The sequence below is a fragment of the Taudactylus pleione genome, unplaced genomic scaffold (genome assembly GCF_031769625.1).
Source record: "Taudactylus pleione unplaced genomic scaffold, aTauple2 ptg000016l, whole genome shotgun sequence".
NCBI classification, from domain to species: domain Eukaryota; kingdom Metazoa; phylum Chordata; class Amphibia; order Anura; family Myobatrachidae; genus Taudactylus; species Taudactylus pleione.
Window position 1 is genome coordinate 51,594,614 of NW_028284418.1, and position 26,572 is coordinate 51,621,185.

At 40.9% G+C, this 26,572-nt stretch overlaps 1 protein-coding gene across 1 annotated transcript in view; it reads left to right on the forward strand.

Annotated features, from left to right (window-relative positions):
- Positions 1-26,572, forward strand: part of PLCE1 (phospholipase C epsilon 1) — a 415,545-nt gene that overhangs the window by 279,087 nt on the left and 109,886 nt on the right. The window contains exons 6-8 of the mRNA XM_088476428.1: positions 21,339-21,484; positions 22,522-22,780; positions 24,872-25,080. Coding sequence (XP_088332554.1) covers positions 21,339-21,484; positions 22,522-22,780; positions 24,872-25,080 — 614 coding nt within the window. The remainder of the gene's footprint in view (positions 1-21,338; positions 21,485-22,521; positions 22,781-24,871; positions 25,081-26,572) is intronic.

Below are 26,572 nucleotides of genomic sequence, written 5' to 3' on the forward strand. Positions count from 1 at the left end.
TGTAATCATGTTAGCCAGAAGAGTGAGTGAATTGCAGGCCCTGTGGGCAGAAGAACCTTTTCTGAATATTATGCCAGACAAGGTCATACTGAGAGCAAATCCAGTCTTTTTACCAAAAGTAATATCCTCATTCCACCTGAATCAAGAGATTATGCTACCATCTTTAATTCCCTCAACCAAAGGACGAAAAAGGACAATGCATACGTTTGACCTTGTAAGAGCAATATCAATTTATCTGTTAAGAGTAAAAGATGGATAATCTGCTTGTCCACCCAGCAGAAATAAGGAAAGGTTATGGACCAACTAAACAGACCTTTTCAAGATTGATCAGAAAATTAATTCTCTTCATCTATAAGAATGAAGGACATAATATACCTGAAATTCTTAGAGCACACTCGACAAAGGCAGTTTCATCCTCATAGGCTAGGAAGGCTAAGGCATCAGTGAAGGACATCTGCGGAGCGGCTGCTTTGTCCTCTATACAGTACATACGTTCACAAGTCACTATACTGTACTTTAGATGTTTCGGACGCCACTTTGGAAGTCAAGTTCTTCAAGGGGCAGTTAAATAAATTGCGCTTTTATTAGCTCTCCCGGTATTATATTTGGGTACATCCCATAGTCAGAATTGCCTACCCTCCCGCATTTTGCAGGAGCCTGCCCAATTAAGGTGGGAGCTCACGCTACCCCGCAAAGTTGCCTGAATCCCCTGCATTCCCACTGCCCTGTATAAAAATTCGGACTACGCATGCGTGAGTCCAGAGGTGAAGGGGGCAGGTCCTGAGCCTGACTGCGTCAGGGGCATACTCTCTATCGGTCACGGGTGCAGGGAGTCAGGAGTGTGGTTGCTACTGGGCCGAAGGCCTTCCGGGCCAGCCTTTCACTGCACAGAGACTGCTGGGAGCAGAGTAGGACTGGCCCACAGGGGTACAGGGAAAATCCCAGGTGGGCCCCACTGCCTGAGGGCCCCACCACTTTAATGTCAGGTTCCAGACTGTGCACTTGAATGTTACATTGTAACTCTATTTGAGGGTCAGTTACATGGTCTCTAATGTATGTCCAGCTCTGTGGGGGCTGGCCTCATCCCCTGTGGTAACTGACCACACCCTAAAGCATGGGCCCCTACTACTGCATTTCCCCGGTGGGCCCTTCATGCTCCAGTCCGACACTGGCTGGGAGAGACTGATGCTCCCAGCATTCCCTGGCTATCCAGAAAGCCGGGGGGAAGGAGCCGAAGAGCTGCATGAGACTGTGAGTGTTAAAGCTCACTGTAACTCCTGTCAAATCTATTCATGTCAGTGTCGTGGGAGAGGAGAAGGGGCAATCTATTAATGTGTGTGTATGTGTGTATCTATTCATGTAAATGTGAATGTGGGGGGAATCTATTAATGTATGTGGTGGGGATCTATTCGTGTGTGTATATGTGTGTATTCATGTAAATGTGAATGTGGGGGGATCTATATTAATGTGTGTGGGGGAATCTATTCATGTAGGTGTGTGTGGAAGGGCTCTATTAATGTGAGTGTGTGTGTTGAGGGGATCTATTAATGTGAATGTGTGTGGAGGGGAACTGTTAATGTTAATGCATGTGTGGAGGGGATCTATTAATGTGAATGTGGCAGGGCAGAGATATATTAATGTCAGTGGAGGAGCTACGGTGTCAGCTTATAGGAATATAATACACCCATAGGTGGAGCTAGAAACGTCCTTTGGGTGGAGCAGACTATGCCCCAACAATGGCCGCATTCTACTGCAATCTCCCTCAAAGTGGTTTTCAAAAGTAGACAAGTATGCCCATAGTAATTGCTGCCATGGAGGAGTGAAGAAGAAAATTGCGGATTATACTCACTGATAATTCTGTTTCTTCGAGATACTCCATGGCAGCCTATAGATTACCCTTCCCAATTGTGTTTTTTCCAGGAAGCAAGTAAGGAGAGACAATCAAAAGACAAAGGGGAAGAGGAGGATCTAGCCTATATATAGCAGGTGTGCTATCCATATGGAAACAACTTCCTGTATACAGTATGTCTTGGTAATGGGTTACTAACCCATAGTAATGGTTCCATGGAGTATCTAACAGAAACTGAATTATCGATGAGTATAAACCACTATTTTTCCCTTATTTGCAATTTACCTTTACAGAGTAGCAAAAGGAATGTTATCTAAAACTAACAAATGACCTTGGAAATTGCTTCATTGTGTATTTTATTTTTTATGCAATAGTTTCTTTTTATATTGTATTTGTTCTGTGAATTATGAACTATACAATATAATAGTCCTTGATCAGTACTTAATTAATGCAATAAATAATAAACAATAAAAAATGTTACCACTAAACAATTGCCATTTTTTTTCCGTCTTTATGGTTCTTTAAGTATTCATTTGTCTCATTTTAAGTTTGTGCCCGGATCTAAGGGTTTATTTTGAATTCCTTAATTGTTGTTGGCCCTAATATGTGTTATGGGTGTTTATCAAGTATACAAGCACCACTTGTATAGGGCCTTCATGTGAAATGCTGCTATCCTGGAAATTCTGCAAGGTGCTTTTCCCGGACTAGCTACGTTACATGGGGCAGGAAAAGGATCACTACGGGGCATCCCATCTACAGTTTGTTAGTTCATCCACCGATTATTTTGGTTATGGTGCTACCCAAATGTCTGAATTTTCCCTGGCATGGCGAATGAGCAGTTAGTCAATGCCCTTATAAATAGCACGTATTGTTTTATATCTTAGCAGTTATGAGAATGCAAACATAATTTCCCCTTTTACTTGTTACGAAACAGCAAAACCTTCCATGCTTTAATCTATGGTCCACATCTAACTAATGATACTGTTAAGGCACTTAGTATGTCTTTGGCTAGAGTGGAACATTGAGTTAATGGATAACCGATGTATTCATAAATCTAATGTGCATTTACATTAATGTCACACTCTTATGCCACATACCATAGCTGATGAGTGTGGTATGTCTCAGTAAAGGAATATAAGCCGTCAGCGACTCTGCATTTCTTGGGTAAAGAATTGAGCATGTACAGTATATGTTGCAATATGATCAGTGTGTAATGCAGTACATTTGCCTGTATAAAATCAAACAAATAACAAAAACCTGCACCGCAAATTAAATTTTTGTGGAACTGGAAGATGATCGCTAGAAATGACACCTGCAAATTGCTTTTTGTCTGTCAGTATTTTTATAGCCTTAGTATTTGAGTTTGTATAGTTTGTATTGTTTTTTTTTTGTTAGTTTACCCTACTTATTCATTTGTGATTTGATTTACTTTAACATTCTAATATAAAGTCTACATGATTGTTCCTGTACAAATGGTAATAATGGATTTCTTGCTGATCACACACTACAAACCAGTTATTTATCCAAGTCATTGAAATCCAATCAGTGAGATAGCTGGCTATATACCTGTGTGACCACCTGAAGCTCCATTCTGTTCTTTCAAGTCCTGTTAGATCAGCTTGAAATTGATCAGTCAAGTATACTTAACAGGTCATGTTTTCAGGATTTCTTTCTTTGAAAATAGGTGGGATATTTACTGACCTAGCAAAGTGTTAAGACTAAAGAAATCCTGAACTCATGGCCTGCTGGTGTTATTTGATGACTAGAGTTGAAAACCTGTATTTTACATAGATAATAAATGCCATGTCATTTTCAGAGCTCTTGATTATGGATTTATTCTTAACATATCTTGATAGAGAGTTTGGCCCAGATAATGTATGACCAACCACCTGTTAGGCGCTACAGAACCCTTGTGGCACCTTACATAAAAATAATAATAATTACTTATTACACATGTCAATTGAAGTGCAAAGAAACTCTTTTATTTTTTTTTGTTTATATATATAACAAGAATTGGAAGAGGAGGGTTGCATAAACCATATGACCAGGCTTGTGGTTAATAGGAGTACAGAGAAACATCACCATTTGCCTTAATAAGGAAATAGTGTAGGTTCTTGCTTACGTTTAGCCCAGTGCAGCATATGCATAACCTCTGTCAGCACGCAGAATGGTAAACACGAGCAGGCCTTTTCCCTTTTTTTTTTCTTTAATACTATAATACTGAGAAAGCTTTCCAGATACTGTCTGTTACTGCTAATGTGCCGTGTGATGCCACTTCTTTGAGGGATTCCATTGCTAGCTACTTCAAATATGCAAAGACAAATCAATAAGTACTTTCAGATTGTGCTTGTCAAATAACAGAAGCCCAGTCTCAGTTACATAGTACGTGTAAACACTCCTGGCTGGGCTGTTAACTTTAACGTGAGATGTACATTGTTTCCATAATGCAGTGATGCTCAGATTTAGGTCTTCTATGTCTGACATTCAGGTATACAGTTCTTACTGTCTATCTGCATAACAAAAAAAAAATCTGAAATGTAATGATACAAAATATAGTTGTTCATTTACTGAAGAATAAAGTGGGTGTTCAGCTAACTGAAATAACTTTTATGGGGTCTATTCATTATGGTAATTATCGGGGTCCGGGCGGACTCCAATAATTAACATTTTAATTTGAGGAGAGCGGCGGAGCAATTCATCATTGCTCCGGTGCGGAGACAGCTGATCCGAAAAGCAGCTCTCACCCCGAATGTTTTCTCTGCTCCTTTTTGAAACTTAGCACTGCCGAGTCTAAATCAGCAGTGCTAATGCACCTGTGTGAATTAGAATTCATGCAGGCACACAAAGCTGCAGCGACCTGCGGAAGGAGCCGGACAGGGGCGGAGGGATCCAAAGGAGCAGGAGTGCGATTGCAAACGCCATCTGAAGATGGTGAAAGCAGTCTAGCGCCAAAAATATTGTATATTCAGAATGTAGTGTATAGGAACAGCGAGTCAGAACGGGAGAGACAGGTAAGCTGGAGATATCATTGATGAATGGCCCTGATACTTTAACATTTAAATTTTCACCTGTTAGTAGAAATTAAGTGATAATGAATAGACCTCAAAATATGTCAAGTGAAATTTACTTTTCCCAGACTGATTTTTTTTTTTTTTTTTGGAAAGATTATCCTGTTTTCTTTTTCTTTTTTTTTTTAAAGTAAAGATTCATCCTTTTTTCTTTGCACATTTTATTTGCATCTTCCGTTTATTTGTGGGCAAAATTCGCACACTCTCACTGCGAGTAGTGCAAATTCGCATTTCTAATTGAATTGTGCGTATCTCGGGTGTGCAAAGTGAGCGAATTATAAGGCGAAGTGTTTTTCGCCTTTTGAAAACTCTTTCTTAGTTTTTTTTTTTTATTAAATTTGCAAAAATCTCAAAACAACTTTTCCCACCTTGTCATTATGGGGTATTGTGTGTAGAATTTTGAGGACAAAAATGAATTTATTCCATTTTTGGAATAAGGCTGTCACATAACCAAATGTGGAAAAAGTGAAGTGCTGTGAATACTTTTTGGGTGCACTGTATAACTCAGAGCAAATGTGCTGGAGAGCTGGCAAGGAGGAAGTACAAATGTGGGACATGGTCCAATTGTCAGGGTGCATTTTGTTAGTCACTCTGGTAACCACGTCTTGTCTAGCCCTGTTTGTTACTCAACTATAGCAGTGGTCGGGGAACAGGGGTAAATTACCCCACATGGGGTAAAAATGAAATTCCAGGGGGTAATGGACGGACAGCTGGGCATACATATGAATCATTCTATAATATAGAATGATTCATATGCATGCCTGGTTGTGGCGCAGGGAGGCTCTAAGCCAGACACCTGCTGAGATTTTATTACCGGCGGGCGCCAAGCTCCTTCCCTGCAGCGCCACATTAGCTGGAGGCTAGAATTCTCTTCTGAACTCCAGCTTCCGCCTCTCTCCATACGCACTATGGGAGAGACGTCATGACATCTCTCCCATAGTTCCGAGGAGCAGCCGGGCAGACAGGACGGCGGCGGATGCAGGAGCGGGGATTGAGGTAAGTGGTTTTTTTTTTTTTGTACAAGCGGCACTACAGGGGCATTATATGGGGGCACTACTACGGGGGCATAACTATAGGGGCACTACTACAGGGGCATTATATGGGGGCACTACTATATGATTTCCTTCCTTTCAAATCAAGGGGGTAACGTTGGCATATCTAAATATAGTTTTGGGTAAAAGGTAAAAAAGTTCCCTGACTCCTGAGCTATAGGATATTATGTTATGAGATAAATAGGGGGATCAAATTTTTTAAACAGAAGAGTAGGTATTACCCCTAAAATGAATCATATTCTAGTTATAATTTACCTACTACATTCTGTAAAATTATAGCTCGTCTCTTGATTGGTTGGTTTGGCCAACACCTGCATTTTTCCTTTTTAGAATGTTTGTTAAATATCCCCCATAGTGTTGTTATTACTTTGTAATAAATATTTAGAACACGAAAAGATGTTTCTGCATTTCACATTGCAAGATATTAATTGAAATGTTATTTATTTTGATGTGGTTTTTTTTACCAAATTGCTGTATTTTCTTGAAAATCTGTTTTTATTATTATTGTATGCTTATAAGGAGTCAGAAGGGTTCTGCAGCGGCAAACATGGAATACAACATTGTAGCACTGCTTTGAAATGATGTTGCCAAATCAAATAGACTTATGATTCTTGCTATGCATCATTTGCATTTTGCACAACTATATAATGCAACATTGTCAGTGTAAACATATTGCCCTACAGCAGTGGTGTCAAACTTGGGCCCTTCAGCTGCAGTGGAACTACACATCCCAGCATGCACTGCCAGAGTTTTGCTATTAGGGCATGCTAAAACTGTGGCATGGCATGATGGGAGGGCCCGAGTTTGACACCACTGCGCCTATGCTAATACAAATATATCTAGTATCTTTTCTAAGAATACATCAATAGGAAATGTAAAAACAAAAAATATGAGATGTTCAATTTCTACAAATTATCCTTGTTCATTCTTTATGTGGTAATGTTTCCACAATTGTTTCAATTCCAGAAATGAAATTACGTAATGCATTAGATAGGAGAAATTGGATTATCTCCTTGCAGAGAAGATCCTGGAGGTAGATTAGATTACTATGGTGTTTACGCATATTTACACAGTCATACCATTAATCATCTTCTTTCTACATGAAATCTCCATATGGTTTCTAATTGAGATTAAAGTCTTAAATGAAATTGACACAGATTACAGCATCTGAGTATTATAAAAATAATTGAGTTTGTACTTAAGCATTAGCTGGGTGAGTTGGCTCCGGGTGGGGGGGTTGTTGTCTTTATTAGGTGTTAGGAGTTTTCCTTGGCTTTGCTTGCAATTTGAATGTACATTGTTCCCCATTGCATGTCTTCTTTAAGTAAAATCATGGAAATATCATGTTGCCTAGTGATGCAACCTTTTCCACAGGCATTAATTTACAATACATAATGCTATGGATCTCCAGGAGCATACACAAACATTCAGTTTTTTATATACAAGACCCTTCCTGTGATCCATCAGAGTTTGATTGCAATAACAAGGTGTCTGCTAAGGAGCGAATAGGGTACATTGGGGTCAGTCCAGTTACTTGCGATGTACTAGCAGGTGCGAGCCAAGTGCTCGCAGTCCCATAGGGCTTCGAGCACAATAATGCGAATTCAGGCTCGAAGCCGGCCACGAAGGGTGCGAGATACCGGTCCGTTGCCGGCATTTTAACTCCGTTGCAATGGCAACTCGCACCCATCGCATATAATTGAATTGACCCCATTGAGTGTTAAGGACATACAACTGTGCATGATCCCAGCATTGTTGTAGGTCATCTGTTTATATCAATTTCCTATTGTGCCACACCATCAATATATGAGTATTCAGTATTACATATACTGTACAGCAAGTGCCTTTACCCATCTGTATCCCTGGCATTTTCAGCAGTCCGTCTCCACTCAAATGTGCTCTTCCCTGAGCTATATCCTTGACTCGCGACCCTCACTAGTACTTATCTATTCCTTATTACTTAATTAGCATTTAGTTTACATTATACGCTTTTCCTTGGTTCTGATAGGCTGTTTCTAACAAAGAGGTCCTTAGTGATGACCACTTCATCTTGCCAGCCCCTCTTCCCCTCAATCCTGTACCGATACCTACCATACTTCACACGTTTCTGTTTTTTTTTGTCTAATAAAGTTATACCCGCCCTCAAATATCAGCAGTCCTAACTCTTTTGCAGCCCTAATTCGCCATTTCAACACTTGATAGTAACTAACTATGACTAATATTAGATCAAGTTTTGTCATTATGAATCTTTATCGATTCCAATCCTTTTTGTTTTTTTAAAAGATATAAAACAGTTTGAACACATTGTTGAGTGCTAACCTGACATCCCACTGCAGCTGACGTAAAGTATCATTTCTCCACTCTGTGGAACATTGGACTCTCCTCCCATAGCCTTAGGACATTGTGCATGACTCAGAGATTTATGCAATGATGATGGTTACACATTTGAGCAATTATCCGTTATCTGCACCTGCGTCTGAGTCGCACAGCACATTCGTCAAGGTTTCACTTTCGTTGTCGCTCGCAGTGAGGATTTAATTGTGAATTGATTGACAGATAGGGACTGTTTGAAGACTGCAACGGGGAGGTGGCGACTGAAACGCAGGTGTGTCTTGACTGCTTTTGGGGGCGTGCCTCTGCCTGCTACTGTGATCCCGTATGCAGTAAAAATTGCTCCGGCGTCTCACTTCCCGCAGCAATTTTGCGCGATCACATGGTTACTCAGAAGTCTGATAATTGGCAGATCTGCGACCGAGCAGCGTCTTTGTAAGCAGTCGTTTGGATTTGCAAAGCCGCCCGTGGGTTTCTCAATACAAATCCCGGCGGCTGTGACATTTGTATATTGTCACACAGCCGCTGTGTACATATTCGCAGCTGCACTAGCGTCATTCTCAGAAGCAGGCCTTTTGACAGTAAAGCACATCCTCTATATATATATATATATATATATATATATATATATTTCTGCTACATTATGTGTAAGATCAGAAGAAATTTCCATGAATTTTTGAAGTTTGTTGCAGTAGAACAATAGGTGACACTATAGTTTATTTGGAAAAATTGCATGTACTGTAGTTGGTGTCTAGCATCTTGAGTACTTATTGTTCACGATTTTGACCGCAACGGTCTTATCCAGTCTTCTATGCTTCATAGCTCATACACCCACGTATATAGATGATTTCAGTAATATTCGGGACCCATAGTTAATGTTTCTTTTTCTGTGGGCATTATCATATCAAGTTTCGGAATTGCAATTTTGTGTCATACAATGCTGTACGTTAATGTTGTGAAGGGACAGCACACGTCAGTTGTGTTTGGTGTAGTGACTGGACTGATGAGTATATTGCAGTACTTCATGTCCTCCCTCATTACGTTTAATACCAATAATCACTCACATTTAGGTTACCAGTCATTAGAGGTTAGATTTACATACTAAAGCTAAAAAGGAAAAGTGGAGGTCCTACCTATAGTAACCCATCCGTTTCGAACTATTATTTTTTAGACTGTACTAGGTAAGTGTTAGCTAGTATATGTTTTGTTGCTAATGGGCAACACCTCCACTTTCCCAACCTATCGTTCACATTGCATAGTGTGCATGCTGAATCTCGCGTTGACGTGAGTGCGTTCATCGCATCTTCTCATCGTTTGTGCTGCATGTCAGATGGGAAGATGTTGTGAACGATGTGGTGCACATCATGCAGTGTGTACGATCTGCCGGATGACCAGACAATATAAAAGGACTTTGCAGTCTCAGGAGGAAGACTCGTGGGAAATAAGGAAATGGACCTCCTTCCTCTGAGAATAAGAGCATAAGTGCTTGTTCTCCACATTTGAGGGATTGTTTAAAACAATCAGAGCTACGATGAATAATGTAAATACTAAAATCTTCAGACCAGATGTTTTCTGCAATGATTAGGTCAGTGAGAATCACAGCTGAAATTTGCTGCAAAAATGTTTTCACAGATATCCATTAAATGGTAATAGAGTTTATCACACCAGTAATTATTATTTATTTGTTACAAGTTATTTATATAGCGCACACATATTCCGCAGCACTTTGCAGAGAATATTTGTCCAGTCACATCAGTCCCTGCCCCAGTGGAGCTTACAATCTATTTTCCCTATCACATGCACACATACACACACACACACACTAGGGTTAAGTTAATGAGGGGGAGCCAATTAGCCTACCAGTATATTTTTGGAAAGTGGGAGGATCCCGGAGTACCCAGAGGAAACCCACGCACAGGGAGCAGGGATGGACTGGGGCTGTATATCAGGCCTGGCAGTCCGCCCTGCACTTCCGTGTAGAAGGTGGCGTGGTAAATGCAAGAGGGCTGGCCTCGCGGCACGCCCCTGTCCTTTTTGGCCCAGCACAGCCGCCGCCGGCCCATACACGCCTCCACCCCTTCCAGCTCCGTGAAATCTTAATGAGCCATCGGCCCTTCTGGCATATGCCAGAAGTGGCCGATGGCCAGTCCGGCCCTGACAGGGAGAATATACAAACTCCACACCGTTAGAGCCGTTAGTGAGAAGCAAACCCATGACCTCAGTGCTGTGAGGCAGTAATGCTAAACATTGCTCCATCTGTCTAGTGATTCGCTGGTCATTGCTGTTGACAGTGATTGAATGCAGCAATAAGTTGTTACTGGACGTTGCAGCCCTACTGAAATCAATGGTATTTGCCAGTTAGCAGACACACACCGTAGTCACTGCTGTTAATCAGCGACTTGTAGCTGTGCTTTTTTTCTCTGCATCTCAGCCTCAGTTCTGCGAATAAACAATGCAATGTCTAGAAAGTGATTTAAAGTAGTGGAAAATTGCTGCAGAAAAAAATATTTATTTCTTATTAAAGTAAACTCTACTATTTTAATTGAGTATTTTCCCATTTTGTGGAAGATAACAGTATATATCAGGTAACTGTTCTTTGCTCCTTAAAACCCTGATGAAGCTGGCAGCCCACCTGTGAGACAAAGTGGTCTATAGAGGGATTTTATTATTCTGCAATTGCTGCAACCTAAAAAACGTAGTTTATACATCCTTATGTGAGGATATTGTCTGCTAAATGTTTGTAGTTTAAAGTCGTATTGCAGAATTTGTGCTTTTTAATGTATTTGTAGAATAGAGTTACTTGCTATCCGTTCATCCACAATTTTATTTATTGGAGAAACCCTGATAAAGATGTGATTTAGGTGAGTAACCTTCACTCCTCAAATCTATTGAATTTGAGATGGTACTGTTCAAAAACACATTTTTTTTTATCATACTTACAAAATGTATTATATATATATATATATATATATATATAATAAGCACTAATCCACAGCACTCACCATTCCTAGATTTGGGGTGCAACATGGTATGTGCAGGGAGAGCAGGTACAAATTGCCCGGGCTTCCTGAGGGGCCTGGCAGTGGTAGTCTGCAGCCATAGCAATCTCCTATTGCGCTGGCTAAGGGGGCTCAGAGCGCAGCCATCGCCAGCGCACAGCGCTGAATATTTTTTCCCGAAGGGGGCGTGGCCACGCCTCCCACGATTAGGCCACACCCCCTGTTACCTGGGCCTGCCATGGCTCTTGGCGGGCCTGGGTATGTGACCACATTGTTTAAATAGAAATCACAGGGGCTCTGCACTCACCATAATAACTACAATAATAATAAATAATAATAAACTGTGGGGTTTTGGTTCATGAATTGATCAATGCATTTAAGCTTGCAGTCCTCGTCACGGGACCCCAGTTTGTCCCTACTATCTTACTCAGAAATATAACATGGAAATAGCTATCACATTAGTATTAAACTCAGGGTATGCTATCAAGGTTTAAATCTCACAGCTGACACAAGTTAGATTAAACAGGTTAAAAGAGGTGCATGAGAAAATGTGATCACAAAATGATTAATTAAAAAAATTAAATAAGCAAAAAGCACTAATCCACGGCACTCACCATTCCTAGATATGGGGTGCAACATGGTTAGTTATTATGGTGAGTGCAGAGCCCCTGTGATATAGATATATAGATATATTTTATAAATAAAATAATTTTCTGCATAGTCTAAGGAGCAGCTTTTCACCTAAAATAAATTGCCATAATCCACTCAATCAGGACTATATTTACACAAAGTGCACTATTGTTGGGTTTTTTGTTTCTTTCATTTTTCTTCTCCTTTTTATTTACATACTGGATCTCTGGAATTGTTTGAGAACATGCTGAATTTGACTAAATGCTATGAATATTAGGTGAGCTTTGATATGGCATTACATACGATATTGGCTTTTTACAGTACATTACTTTGAGGTCCTTGTTTGCAGTATTTCCTGGAATTTCTGGAGCCACAATGTGAGCCCCTTTTTTATTCAGTCAACAAAGTATATTCAATGATGACCATCAATCACATGCTCTCTGCATGGGTCTTCAACCTTTGGCCCTCCAGCTGCTGTGGAACTACAGATCCCAGGATGCCCTACCACAGTGTTAGCATGCTGTTATATCAAAACGGTGGCAGGGCATGCTTGGATGTGTAGTTCCACAGCAGCTGGAGGGCCAAAGGTTGAAGACCCCTATGTGTTATGGTCTACTGTTATCCTTATTATTAGCCTTGGGGACAGATATCCTAATGCAGATGCTGCTGAGCTCTTGAATGCGTGTTTTTGATGACACTTTTATTATTTTAAATATGGATGGAAAAAGAGACAGGTGGAGTTTGAACACAATTTATGAATTTCCTATTGTTTTGTTTACCCCAAAAGTAACTTCTACCTCTGTGGCATGATGCCTGAACATTGGGATGCTGAAAACAGAGGTAAATTTTCATTGTGCTGCTAGTAACCTCTAATGGTGCATACACACGGTCAGATTTTTCTTCAGATCTGAACGATAACTATTTAAAAAATCGTTCATATCTGAAGGAAAATCTGACATGCATGAACGATGCGCGTTCCCGATGGTCAGATAACGATATCTGACATCTTATGTGCTTGCAGTCAGACTTGGACGATTCCATTCATTTTAATGCAGTCATAATCGTTTAAATCGTTCAATTCTTTGGTAAAATCGTTCAAATGGTTCAATCGTTCATCTGACAGATCTGACAAATCTGACCGTGTGTATGCTCCATAATACTGCAGTCTTAGCTGCTGGAAACAACTGGTGATATATTTAAGTAATGCTTTGAGGAGTTTTCTTTAAAGGAGAATGTGTATTTTGTCCATAATTGATTGATTATTATTATTATCTATTTTTTATATGACGCCACAAGTGTGCCGCAGCGTCTTACAAAGTACATAAACAAATTGTTGACAAGCGACTTACAGAACAATACAATACAGGACCAGGACATGGATAATATATATTGCTACATTACCGACCATAACACCCAGATAAGCAAAAGAGCATACGCAACCAAGTGTTAGGTGCCCTAGTGGTGAGTAAGAAGGAGATGAAACTAAAGTAGGGAGAAGCACAAGAGGGTAGAGGGCCCTGCTCGTAAGAGCTTACATTCTAAAAGGGAGGGGAAGACAAACAGGTTTGACACAGATGGGGAGGAAGGAGCATGCAGCAGTGAGTTAAGCTGCATACACACGCAGAGATTTTCTGTCCAACCATCCAACTAGTTGATTGGTTGGAATGAAAATCTGGTAAATTATGAAAGCAAATGACAATCAGTAATTTGCTCCTAAATGCCGGAAAATGGACAAAAACTGTTGTTTGAACAAATTGTTTAGATCAAACATTTAACAAACTTGTCTGAACGACCATTTTCATCTGTTTTCTGGCATTTAGGAGCAAATTTCCGTTTATCATTTACTCCCATACGTTACCAGATTTTCATTCCAACCAATCAACTAGTTGGATGGTTGGACATAAAATCTTTACGTGTGTACCCAGCCTTAGAATGAGAGCTGGAAGGCTTTGATAAAGTAGTGGGTCTCGAGAGCCCTTTTGAAGGATTGCAAAGAGGTGGAGAGTCTAATGGGGTATAATATACTTGTTTTGGGAATATATTTGTACAGCGGTGGTTTAGCAGAGTAAAGTACATCCCAGCTGAATTTTATTTGACCCAATTACAAGTCCTGTGGCTTAACCAGTGTAGTTTCTTGATAAAGTTTATTGATAATTGAAGGTAGAGCCGTATTCGCTGTTACACTGGTTGAGGCATGAAGTAGAGCTTCATATGGGTAGCGGTGACTCTTGGAGCTAAGGGGGAGACTTTTGTCTCCTACTATGTCAGTAGTAACTTAGGCAGCCATCTTGGTAAGGGAATGAAGCATCATCCCTGGTGTAGCCATATTAGAGTGCGCAGTAACGCCCTCCTATTCTAACAACTTCAAGGCAACTAGTAAAAATAAATTCCATATTTTGTATTTCCCAATCCATTTTCACCCCTCCCTCTCACCACTACCCTTCCTTATGTTATTTGTGTTGGTCTGTTTGTCTTAATGTATCCATATGAGCTCAAATAAAATGTATTTATATTTATACTAAAATATTACTGTCAACATCTTATACTTACAATTAGCAATTAAAACACACCAACCTCAAAAGGTGAGTGTGAGCTGGTTTTATTATCTTATTCAACAAGTGAATCTGTCTATCAGATTTAGTTTTGAATATACTACAATACACACAATAAGGTGAGCTCTATATAGTTTAATTTTTATGGTAACAATAAAATAATTTGTTAGGTATAAACAATTTCAGTCCGAAAGTGTTTCTGGTATTTTTCCCTGCCAGTGCAAAAAGTTAGCAGGGCCACAAGTTCAGGGCTTAACTCCTCTCCAAAAAAGAAACCAATAGAAAATGAGGAGCACTCATGTTCTTGACTGGGTTCTATGAGGAGTCAATCACAAACAATGCTCTATGGGGAAAAAAAACACAATACAGATGTGTCTTCATACATCCTTGCTGCAGTCGCACCAAACAGACCCTCTCGGCTCGCAGTGTCCCATGCGACTCTGTTAGCATCGGGCGTCTTATTTATCGAAAATGTATCTTTGTGGCAATGCATTGCGACTAGGACGCACCAGGAGACTGCTGATTAATTTGATATGCAACACTTGTATATCTGTGTGTGACTGAGTCTCTGAATCTGTGTATGAAGTGCTACCATGCAGTGGCTGCAGCTTTTCTCTGCTCCAAGTTCTGTTGTGCAATGTATAAAGGCTCAGTTGTACACAGATATAAAAGTGTCACATATAAAATTAATCAGTGCAATCTCCTGGTGCGTCCTAGTCACATCGCATTGTGATTAAGATTAATTTTTGTCAGAAAAGACGCCTGGCGCTAGCACAGATGCACAGGACCTGGCGGCTTACTTGTTCCAGGCATCTCGTGCCTTGTAGCCTATTGAGGATAGATGTGTGAGGACACGTCTGTATTTATTAAATAAATCAAATCCCGGAGTCTAATCAGGATCAATATGTTAAAACCAAATACATACATATATATAGTTTCATATAAAAAAACAAAGAGAGCAATATCTCACCTGGTGTATTTGTATATCAGTCTCTGTAAACTAGTGGTGTTTATGAGTCTGTGCATTATTATGTATACCACTGATAATACAGTATGGTATTAAATGCAAATGTTGTATACTCTATATATTAGAGATGAGCAGTTTTGCTGAAAACTGAACACACCCAAATTTTGGGGCTTTGAGTAAATCCGAGTCCCGGCTCGTATCACTTTTGGGGTTCCGAGTAGAACAGAGTCCAGGCTAGGGTCTGCCTGTAAATTCGGATCTTGGATCTAAAAACTGAATCCTGAGTTTCTGTGTGTGTAGCTATATAGTGTTCATTCTAGCACCCTGCACCTATCACAACCCATGCAGTTCCTCTATCCTGCCTTGGGGGGGGTCGCTCTCTGCTCTAGTGCTTCTATACAGAGGTGAAGATAACTATACAGAGGTGAAGATTCAATCTTACACTAGTACAATTCTATCATTGTGTGTTGATGATGTATACAGTACTTTTATTTCTTTGTTGGAAAAAAAAAACCTAATAATAAATTTGGAAAAAAATAATCTTACACTAATAGTCATTATTATCATTTTGGCCTCCAAATATGGTCAACAGCCCTTATTTTGGACCATTGGTATCTGGTAATGCAGAATGCTCTATATCAACAGTGAAAATTTGGAATATATGATACTACATGGTCCATCTAATATTAGAAAATCATTATTAAGTATGCAAATGTATTAGGATTGTGAAAAGGTTTTCAGTTGAGACCCATGGCAAGAACATCAGAAGACTCTTTCCTTCAGCTGCATAAATGTTTTGGCTCTGTGAAAGGCCTTGAAATGGCTCCAGAAGACCGTTTTCAATATAGATGTGATCATTCTTCAAGACAATGCCAGTAATATTACTTGAAAATCAGGAAGGAATGAAGAGTTCCTTTTTAACTTTCATAGATTATCCAATGGACATAGATAATCTTGCTGCAAATCAGTAATTTTTCCCAGCATGTTGTGGATCTTGCATCTAATTGTTCTCTAGATTCACCCAACATACAAAGCTAGGGGGAAGAAGCCAAATACAGATGTTTAAAGCAGTTTGCGACTAAGGCCTGTATTCAATTAGAGGTGAAAAGTCGGAAAAGGTCCGACTTTCCGCCTCTTTCGCCTGTTTCAGAGGCAGAAACTTTTCGCGCACGTCCTCGCTTTTCGCCCTATTCAATTTCTAAACATGCGAAAACGAAAAGCGGAGAATGCGGAACAGGCGGAAAGTACTATCAGAAGTGGGGAGTTCAGTCTGTACCCCCAAAAAAGATGCACTAACATAAGGATTCAATGTAGATGTGTACTAATAGCCCTAATAAAAGTGTTTGTGGTCCTTAAGTAGTTTAAATTGCTTCTTATTAGCGTCTTTGTAAAAGTGGTGAAGAATGGCGTAAAGCTGTATTTTTTGTGAAAACAAGTAGTCCAGTCAAATTTGGGGTACTTGAAAATGGGTGCTAGCATATTTTTAAGTCTCTAAAGTGAACTTTTAAAGAAAGTGAAAAACCACCCTCATACATGCACCTGCAATCCCAAAATCACTTGGCCCCTCTTTACAGCGCCCCAAGAAGTCTATTTTGCTAGTTTTTTTAGTTGTCCCCCCAGTTTTTTTTTATGCCTCCCAAAACGAAAGTACTTGTTTGGGGTGTTCTGAGGTAGTTTTTTTGGTTGATTTGTCTTTTGGGGGGCTGCCCCAAGGGTTCTGCATCATTTCCCCACATTTGCACCCCAATAACGATTTTGCACTTTTTTTCTCCTGCTATTCATACGAGATACTTTTTCGCCTATTACAATGCATTGAATATGGAGATACTTTGCAAACAGGCGGACAGTCCGAATCCGCGGAAACTTTTCTCCAAACAGCACTTTTCGCGTCTAATTGAATACGGCCCTAAGATACATTTTCAGGCAAAAAAGATGCAAGAAAGTCAGGCATCATGCACTACATTATAACAACAAACTAACAGCGCTCAATAGAAGATTGTATTGGATTGTATTCCATGGTAATATATTAAATATTTAAAATTTTAGCTTCTATTGAGCGCTGTTTTTAGTTTGTTGTTATATGGTTTTCTCTATTTGAGGATTGACTACCCTCTCATTTACAGCTGCTTTTTATTGTATTAATATACCTTTTAAGTAGCGCTCCATCAGTAGTATCACTACTGTGTTTTATTTTTGTATCTCGCACTACATTGCATATTAAGTCTAGGTGAATGAGGACACTGGACTGGGCACACTAAGAAGGGCTGTTGGCTTGACTGCCACAATAGTGTATAGGTGCCCATACATGGGACGATTTTTTACACGATATGGCCAGTTACGACAGGTTGGACAGAACAATCGTTTGAAAATAGGTGTATTTTCTGTGTTCTGCAACCCCAATGCGTGTCCTCGCCGTCGTCTAGTTGGATCGCAGATCAGATGGTTTTGCAGAGAGATCTACGATCTTTTCAGTACAATGTGATATGTCGGCATGTCGGGCAGCAGATCGCTCCGTGTGTGGGGACGACCCGATATGTCAGCCATCGGATCGGCCGTCACGTCGCAAGGTTCATATCGCAATGCGTATGGGGGCCTTTACGGTATTACCTCTTCAGTCACATTGTCTGGCAATATTAATAAATAAAAGTGCTTTGTCCACGAGTAATAACATAGTGTGAAGATGCATTCTCTGTCCTAGGGAGCCTTACATATCACAGACAGATGTGACATTTAGGAACCCGTGGCAGTGTACCTCGGGCTGGTGAATTATGGTGTTGTCAGAGAATTTCATTTAAGTAGTGAAGCAGTTTGACACATTTTAATATGCTAGACACTAGCTAATAGAAGTCTGCACAAGGCGTAGAGCGCTCAAGGTCTACAGGATCATAATAATAAATACTTTTGGTAGTGCTATTTGTTGCACAGAAATAGTTTATTTTTAAAGCACCAACAGATAAATAATATAAAACAATCCACGTAATAAAACGTTTAGTTTCTAGTCCAGCATAGAAAATCCCAACAAACACTGTTTATATAGGTGCACTTGTGATATATCTATGGTAAAAGGGTTGGAAAGGGAACAGAGGGGTTCAGCAGGCACTCCTTTAGTTCACAACAATCTTCTATTTTATGATGAAACTCATAATGTTTCAGTTCCTTTCCAAAATCGTAAAGAAAGACATGAGAGTGTATGCTTGCCATAGAACTGAACTAAGGCATTGGCTTTCCTTAAAAGGGTAAAATTATTATTCTTTAAGAACACAAGCCTTACTAAACATTCAGATAGTGTTTTGGTTCTTTTCCCATAAAAATAAGTGAATGATGCCATTGAAATAATGTGTTCCTTTGTTTTAGACTGTCCTGCTAATACTTAACATTGGGGCTTTTCTTCTGACATGCCCTGAAAAATATTAACGCCTCTCTCATTTCTTTTCTCAATTATTTACAAGTAATGATCAAATGGTGCCAACATTTTTTTTTTTCTCAAAAATATTTTATTCAACAATGGTAGGACTATTTTCAGAACATTTGCAGCTTATATGCTTGTTATTGCAGTTGAATATTTTTAGCACGCCAGCTGTTTGTTTAGTTTTATGTGCTTGCCTTGTATATTAATGTTATAGCAGGATGATCAATTGTGTAAATATAAAAATCCAATGTATTGCATCAGTGTCCTTCAAACTGGAAATGCCTATATATATATATATATGTATCATGTGCACAAACAAACCGATGAGCACTTTTAAAATATTGGGGTGCGAGCCAGTAACGCTGCAGGAATCCATGCAAGTGTTCCCGTATTTTTAAAGAGGCAACCATTTTGAAGTCAAAACCAGCTTGGATTTGCCTTTAAAATGATTGCATTCATGCGAGTGTTCCCGTTTTTAAAGTGGCAGTCAGCAACACTAGCTTGCACACTATAACATAAGCCCCTATGTCTATAAAATATTTATTATTGCTATTATTATCCTTTATTTATTTGGCACCACAAGTGTTCCGCAGAGCCTTATAAAGTACATAGACAAATAAGTGAACAAGCAACAAGTGACTTACAGTATGCAGGACAGGGACAAGATTTATATACATTGCTGCATTAGTGATCATAACACTCAAGCAACAGGGCATAAGCAACCAGGTGTTAGGTGCCTGAGTGAGGAGATGACAGTATAAGTAAGGAGAAGCACAAGAGGATAGAGGGCCATGCTCTTGAGAACTTGCATTCTAAAGGGGCGGGCAGACAAACAGGTGTGACACAGATGGGGTAGACAGGGAGGAAGGAGCATGTAGTAGCAAGTTAGGATGAGAGCTGGAAGGCATTGATGAAGTAATTGGTCTTGAGAGTCCATTTGAAGATTTGTGGAGAGGTGTAGAGTCTGATAGGAAGAGTTCCAGAGGTAGGGTGCAGCATGGGGAAAATCTTGGAGGCAGGATGGGAGGAAATAATCAGTTGGCAGGAGAGGCAATGTATATTTGTTGAGCAATGAGGGCGGACGGGAGTGTGGAGCGAGATTAGGTCAGAGATGTAAATGGGAGAGGAATGGGTGAGGGCTGTGTAAGTGAGTGTAAGGACCTTTAATTGGGCTCTGAAAGGCAAAGGGAGCCAGTGGAAGGCTTGTAGGAGAGGGGCAGAGGTAGAATATTTGGAGATGAAGATGAGCTGAGCAGCAGCATTGAGAACAGATTGGATTGGAGAGAGGTGAGAGTCAGGTAGGCCAGATAGGAGAAGGTTACAGTAGTCCAATCTGGAGATGACCAGTGAGTGGATGAGGGTTTTAGTAGTATCCTGGGAGTGAAAGGGTCTGATCTTGGAAATATTTTTTGAGCTGGAAATGGCAGGACTGCGAGAGGTGCTGGATGTGTGGTTTGAAGGAGAGGGAAGAGTCCAGGATAACTTCAAGACAGCGCACTTTGGGGCTAGAGGAGATAGTTGTGCCGCCAATTGATAATGAAATTGTGGTAAGTGCGGTTATGCGGAAGGGTGGGAAGATGATCAGCTCAATCTTAGACATATTACGTTTAAGAAAGCTCTGAGCCATTCAGGAAGAGATAGCAGAGAGACAGTTGGAGATATGAGCGAGAAGTGTGGGGGGGTCCGGGGAGGAAAGGTAGATCTGAGTATCATCAGCATAGAGATGATATTGGAGGTCAAAGGAGCTTGTGAGTTCATATAGAGAGGACGTATAGAGGGAGAATAGGGGAGGTCCAAGAACAGAGGCTCGAGGAACATCTACTGTAAGTGAAAGTGGGGGGGGGGAGAGGAGTCATGAGAGGAGACACAGAAGGAATGATCAGAGAGGTAGGAGGACAGCCAGGAGAGGGCAGTGTCACGTAAACCAAGGGAGTGAAGGATTTGCAGGAGTAGAGGGTGGTCCACAGTGTCAAAAGCAGCTGAGAGGACAAGGAGAATGAGCAGAGAGTAGTGGCCCTTGGATTTGGCTGCAAGAGGGTCATTGCTGACTTTTGTGAGGGCAGGAGTAGAGAGAATGGAAGCCAGACTGAAAACGGTCAAGGAATGAAAGGCAATAAGGCCGTTGTAAACAATATACTCGAGTAGTTTGTAGACAAATGGATCGGTAGTTGGACAGAGTGTATTCAAAAATTTGACTATAAATGGACAACAACATTGCTATGTATAATATATGTTTATCTTTATTGGTACAGTTATAAAAAAATATATACCAAATAAAAATATAACTAGTAATATAAACAATGCTCCAGGTCTAATGAATTCTTGTTTAAAACACATCTGTAGCACATCTCTAAAAAAAAAAAATAAGTACTATATGGAATTTATAATACTGGGATATAGAGTAAGAATATTGGTAAGGCGCTTGCCCAAAGCAACATGCTTCTGCAAAATGTGTTAATTGTTTAATTGTTCCGTTCCCAGGTTAGTGCATGGGTGACCTGGCTGATCCTTGCTGCAGGGTCTATGGAGGAGAAACGAGAAGTCTTCTCCCACTTGGTGCACATAGCGAAGTGTTGCTGGAACGTGGGCAATTACAATGCTGTGATGGAATTTCTGGCAGGCCTCAGGTACTTTCTTAATTGAGGAGAGGTGAAAGCAGCTGTTATAAACATCAGCTGGCACTGTGTCAGGGAGGGTTTTTAAATAGCCATGCAGTTACAGACTTCAGTGGACTGTTTGGAAATAACCTGAAGAGGTCATAATGTTTACATGCTTAAAGCAGTTGTGTTTAAACTTTTAAAATATTAAGTGTAGTTAAAGTAAATTTTAATGCTAGTGAAGTAGTTGAAAGAATGGAAAACATTATTGGTGCAGTTTAGCGTGCGCAGAGCTAGCCAGCAATCATCTGCATGACATGTCACAGTGTTTTTAACCTATGGGACAAATATATATGATGTTTCTCAGCCTTCAGTGCTGGCATGAAATGTCCTCAACCAAGTGCACACACTGGTTTTTGAAATTCATAGATCCGATGCTCACATGTACCAGCTTTTGAGAACTGTGGTCATCTGTTTGGTATTTGCATTGTATGCAGCAACATTTATGTATTATTTTTTTAAGTCACCACATAAAAGCTTTGAAATATTAAATTCCATGCACACATGCTCAATTGATTTAAGGTATGCTTTAAATGTATTTAAAGTAAATGCAATTTAAATTCATGAATTTTGAGAGCACAAGGAAATGGCGGCAGCATGCCTATGGTATATTGGATGGGTTGTTGGGTACGGGATTCTGGCAGTCAGGATGCCAGTGATCACAATACTGACAGCGGCATCTCGACAGTCAGAATCCTGACCTAACTAGGTAAGTACCCACCCCCATCCCTTCCCCCTTGCAGCCTAACCCTACCCCCCTCTACCCCAGAGCCTAACCCTCCCCCTTGCAGCATATCCCTAACCCCCCTTGCAGCCTCCCCCCCCCCCCCCCACAACCTTATTCCTCCCCCTAGGGCCTAACCCTAAACCTAACTTTGCAGTAACTAATGCTTACCGTGTTCATAGCGCTGGCATCCCCACAGCCTGGATTATAACTGCACCCCTATTGATTTATGTACACAGAGCAATGTGGATAATTATTTTTGTACTTTTATTATTATTACTAGGTCAAGGAAAGTGTTGAAAATGTGGCAATTCATGGATCAAAGTGACATAGAAACAATGAGAAGCCTAAAGGATGCCATGGCTCAGCATGAACTGTCCTCGGACTACAGGAAAGTGGTGAACAGAGCACTGAATATACCAGGCTGTAAGGTTGTTCCTTTTTGTGGAGTCTTTTTGAAGGAACTGTGTGACGTTCTTGATGGAGCTACAAGTCTAATAAGACTATGTCCTCGCTACAATTCTCAGAATGAAACACTGGAGGTACTTGTGGTAGACATGGACTCATTCATTATCCTTTTCCTTTCTGCCGTTATGTCTGTGTTTATCTCTGTGTATTTTTGTTGTTGTTGTACAGCACTTCATTAGTGCCCCATTTTTCCCAGTTGTTTCCTTTGATGTCTGTGTGGTGATGGGTATGGGTGCTCCTCCGAACAGAACATTATATTTCTCTGTGCTAAGAAACAATACATAAAATAAATCCGTAAATGTACAGTACATGGAAAATAACCCCCCAAACCCTACAAATCAGTGGCCACTGGGCAGTGTAGGCGGCAGCTTAGGTTGCTTAACGGATGTGCTCGCTAGGTCTAGATCTCTGAATGTTGCTTATAGGGTATTATCCAAGATCCACAAATTACATGTTACATGGCTAAAGCAAATGGTAGGACAGATCTTATGTTTGGTGTATATGAAGTAAAATATTCCAAGCATGGTGGGACATGGTGGCAGCATCTGCAGCCAACAGTTTATGGACTTTAGCTTGTTGATGGTTGCATGACAATGGCCTTACCTCACATCTTTCACATAATAGTAATTGCCTTTTTTTAAAATATGACACATACATATTACACAGCATTTAACAGATATTTAATCATTCGCAATATATAATAATGATGTAAAAGGAGTTAGGCAGGGAATTACTTACCTGAACATTAATACATGGCAACTCCTGCATTTGTAAGCCCAGAGAGCAGGTTTACTTCTCAAGTAAGGCTTTCCATGCCAACTGGTGACCTTTATTTTGCATTGATACAACCATGGGTTCGAAACGCAAAAAGTGTAAGGTAAGCAAATGGTGTGATGAGTGGCTGTAATAATTCCCTGGTGTCCATGCACACCTGCTGCCAGGTAATCTGCATTGTACCCAGTGGTTTGGCAGTTCTTCTGTCATTCTAAACACAGCGGTATTAGCCTGTGTGGCAAGTGTCTGCTTTATTGTCCTTGCGCGGCAAATGTCTGCTTTGCTCCTGACTGACTCTAGAAACCATGTGAAAGGCGTCAGTGGAAACTGTAACACTTAGGGTGGTATAGGCCTAAGAGAGCTTTAGGGCCTGATTCAGACCCACTCGCGAGTGGCTGTCCGCTCGCAAGTGGGTCGATGTTGTGCACTGCGCATGCGCACGACGGCGGGAGCTCCGTCGTGCGCATGCTCCAGACGCGACGAGCGAAGGACTTTCCTTCGCTCGTTGTGTCTGATCAAAGGGGGCGTGCTGTCGATGTTGATTGACAGCACGCCCCCTTTGGTGGGCGTGCCTCCCTGACGGGGGCGTTCCCAAGGGAACGGCTACCGTCAGAAGCTGGCCCACTGAAATCACTAGTGATGTCAGTGGGAGTGATTTTGGCTCTGATAGAGCCAAAATCACTCCGGGCCTTGCGGTTGAAAACCTCAACCGCAGGCTCCGGCTCGCAGTTTCGATGGTCACGACCATCGCGGCCATCAAACTGCACGCTCGTATAGGCTGTGGGTGGTGACCCACAGCTATACGAGCGTCCAGGAGGACGCTCCATAATTATGGAGGGCGGCCCTCATTCAGAGCGTGCGCTCTTCTCAGAGCGTACAGCTCTGAATGAGGGCCTTAGTGCTCACAGGTCCTGGTGTTGCCAGCGTGTGGAACCATGTTTGACTTGATCAGAAAATAATTCACCTGTGTAGATTGATGAATGGCCAGGACAATTATAACCCATAAATGGGTATAACCCTCTTATATACACACAATGAAAATAATGACAGAAGGGATTACTTGTTGTCTAAAGGTCATTAAGTCTCTTTTATAATTGGTTGAGACTCCAATATTAATGTCAAAGTGTCTCAGTAAAGAAGATGGAGCCTTCACCTGCATCTGGGTTGAGCAGTCAAAAGATTTCTAGAAGATGTTTGAATTAATGATTACAAGTCTGGGTAGTTCAAAAATGCACACATAGAGCTTGCCAATAACTGCTGTGAATATCCTTCGTCTTTTTAAATCCTATAAATTTTGCTAAATGACAAATTTACTTTAAATTGTATTGTGCCATCATTGATCTTGAACATCATGATACAAAAACATATACAAACTGTGCTATATTTTGCAGTTTGTGTCAGACTACAATGGGCAAGACAACTTTCTGCAACGAATAGGGAAAGATGGATTAAACAACACTGAAAAAGAATCGACCGTGAACAATATCATGCAAACCATTCGCAGTTGCAACCGCAGTTTGGAATCCGAGGAAGGTGAAGATAACAGCAGTGAAGGCAGCACCTCAAGAAAAAACTCCTTAATGGATAGGAACAGATTTCAGTAAGTCTGTTATCTTGCCTTTTTTCTGTTGGTGTATTATACCCCTTTCAGACATACAACCCGGGAAATTTCCTGCTCAGACCCGGGAATTTCTCCTGTGCAAATTCCCGGGTATTTGGTCGAGACCCCCCTTTCACACTGCAGTGTCTACCCGGGAAATTCCCAGGTAGACCCCTTTCAGACATAAGCCAGGTTTTTTAGTTTTAAATATTACCTGCCTCTCCGCTGCTCTTCCTAACCTATCCCCTCTCCGTCTGCTGCTGATGATGTCATCATCATGCAGCAGGCAGCCATCCAATCAAAGTGCAGCCTCTGTCTATAATATAATAACTCCTATCTACCTGGTGGTCCTGCGGGAGTGCGGGCGGCCCGCTGTGGCTGCAAACCACCGGCGGTCTCCAGCGCCGGTGTGAGGACCCGGCCATGGTCGCTGACTCGTTTGTCAGGGCCGGAGCCACCGGTGCGGGGGGTGATGAGCAGCAGCGCAGAGCGTCCTACAGGACGCTCTGCACTGCCAACTCATTGTAATGAGCAGCAGCACAGAGTGCTGTCAACTCATTGTAATGAGCAGCAGCGCAGAGCGTCCTATAGGAAGCTCTGCGCTGTCAATGTAAAAGCTGCTTGGTGTTGCCCGGGAGTAGCAAAAATTCCCGGGTAGCACCATTCAGACAGAAGCAGGGTAATTTTACCGGGACTTAAGTTCCCGGGTAGGCACCTTTCAGACAGACTCGGGTACCCGGGAATTTGGCCGAGGCAGGCCAAATTCCCGGGATTCTCGAGATGTCTGAAAGGGGTATTAGTGGCATATTTGTATTATGTTTTCTAACTTTCATTGTGTTTTGAGAATTACAAGCAAATCACATTTTATCTAGGACCCCGCCAATTAATCCATTTTTGGTCCAAGTTTTTCTGCACAAAAACAATGCTTTGTATTTTGTTGCTCAGATACTTAAATCATGTCTGGCAGTTTATCTACTCGCAAAAAGCTATTGCAGCAAGACTAAACCATTCCATTTGATATAGGAAGCTTAAGAATTCTGCTATCTGTACTGGAATTTCTAGGGCACTGAACAATGCAAGAAATAGTTCAGTTAATGCAATACACATTGCCTCTTTGTGCAAGGTTACTGTGCTAGTGTCATCATTATAACAATTTTTGTGTTATAAGCTTTGGTTTCTGTCATTGTCAAAATTTGGATTACATATTAGGCTTTATTGAAAGTTTTGTTTGGTAAAAATAATTTTACATTGGAGGAAAATCTAAGCGGTGTCTTCATCTTATGTACACATTAGCACAGGGGTTCCCAACCACGGTCCTCAAGGCACATTAACAGTCCAGGTTTTAAGGATTGCCATAGTTGAGCACAGGTGACTTAATTAGTACCTTAGTTATTTGGAGTTAACCATCTGTGCTTAAGCATGGATATCACTAAAACCAGGACTGTTGGTGTGCCTTGAGGACCGAGGTTGGGAATCACTGCATTAGCATCTC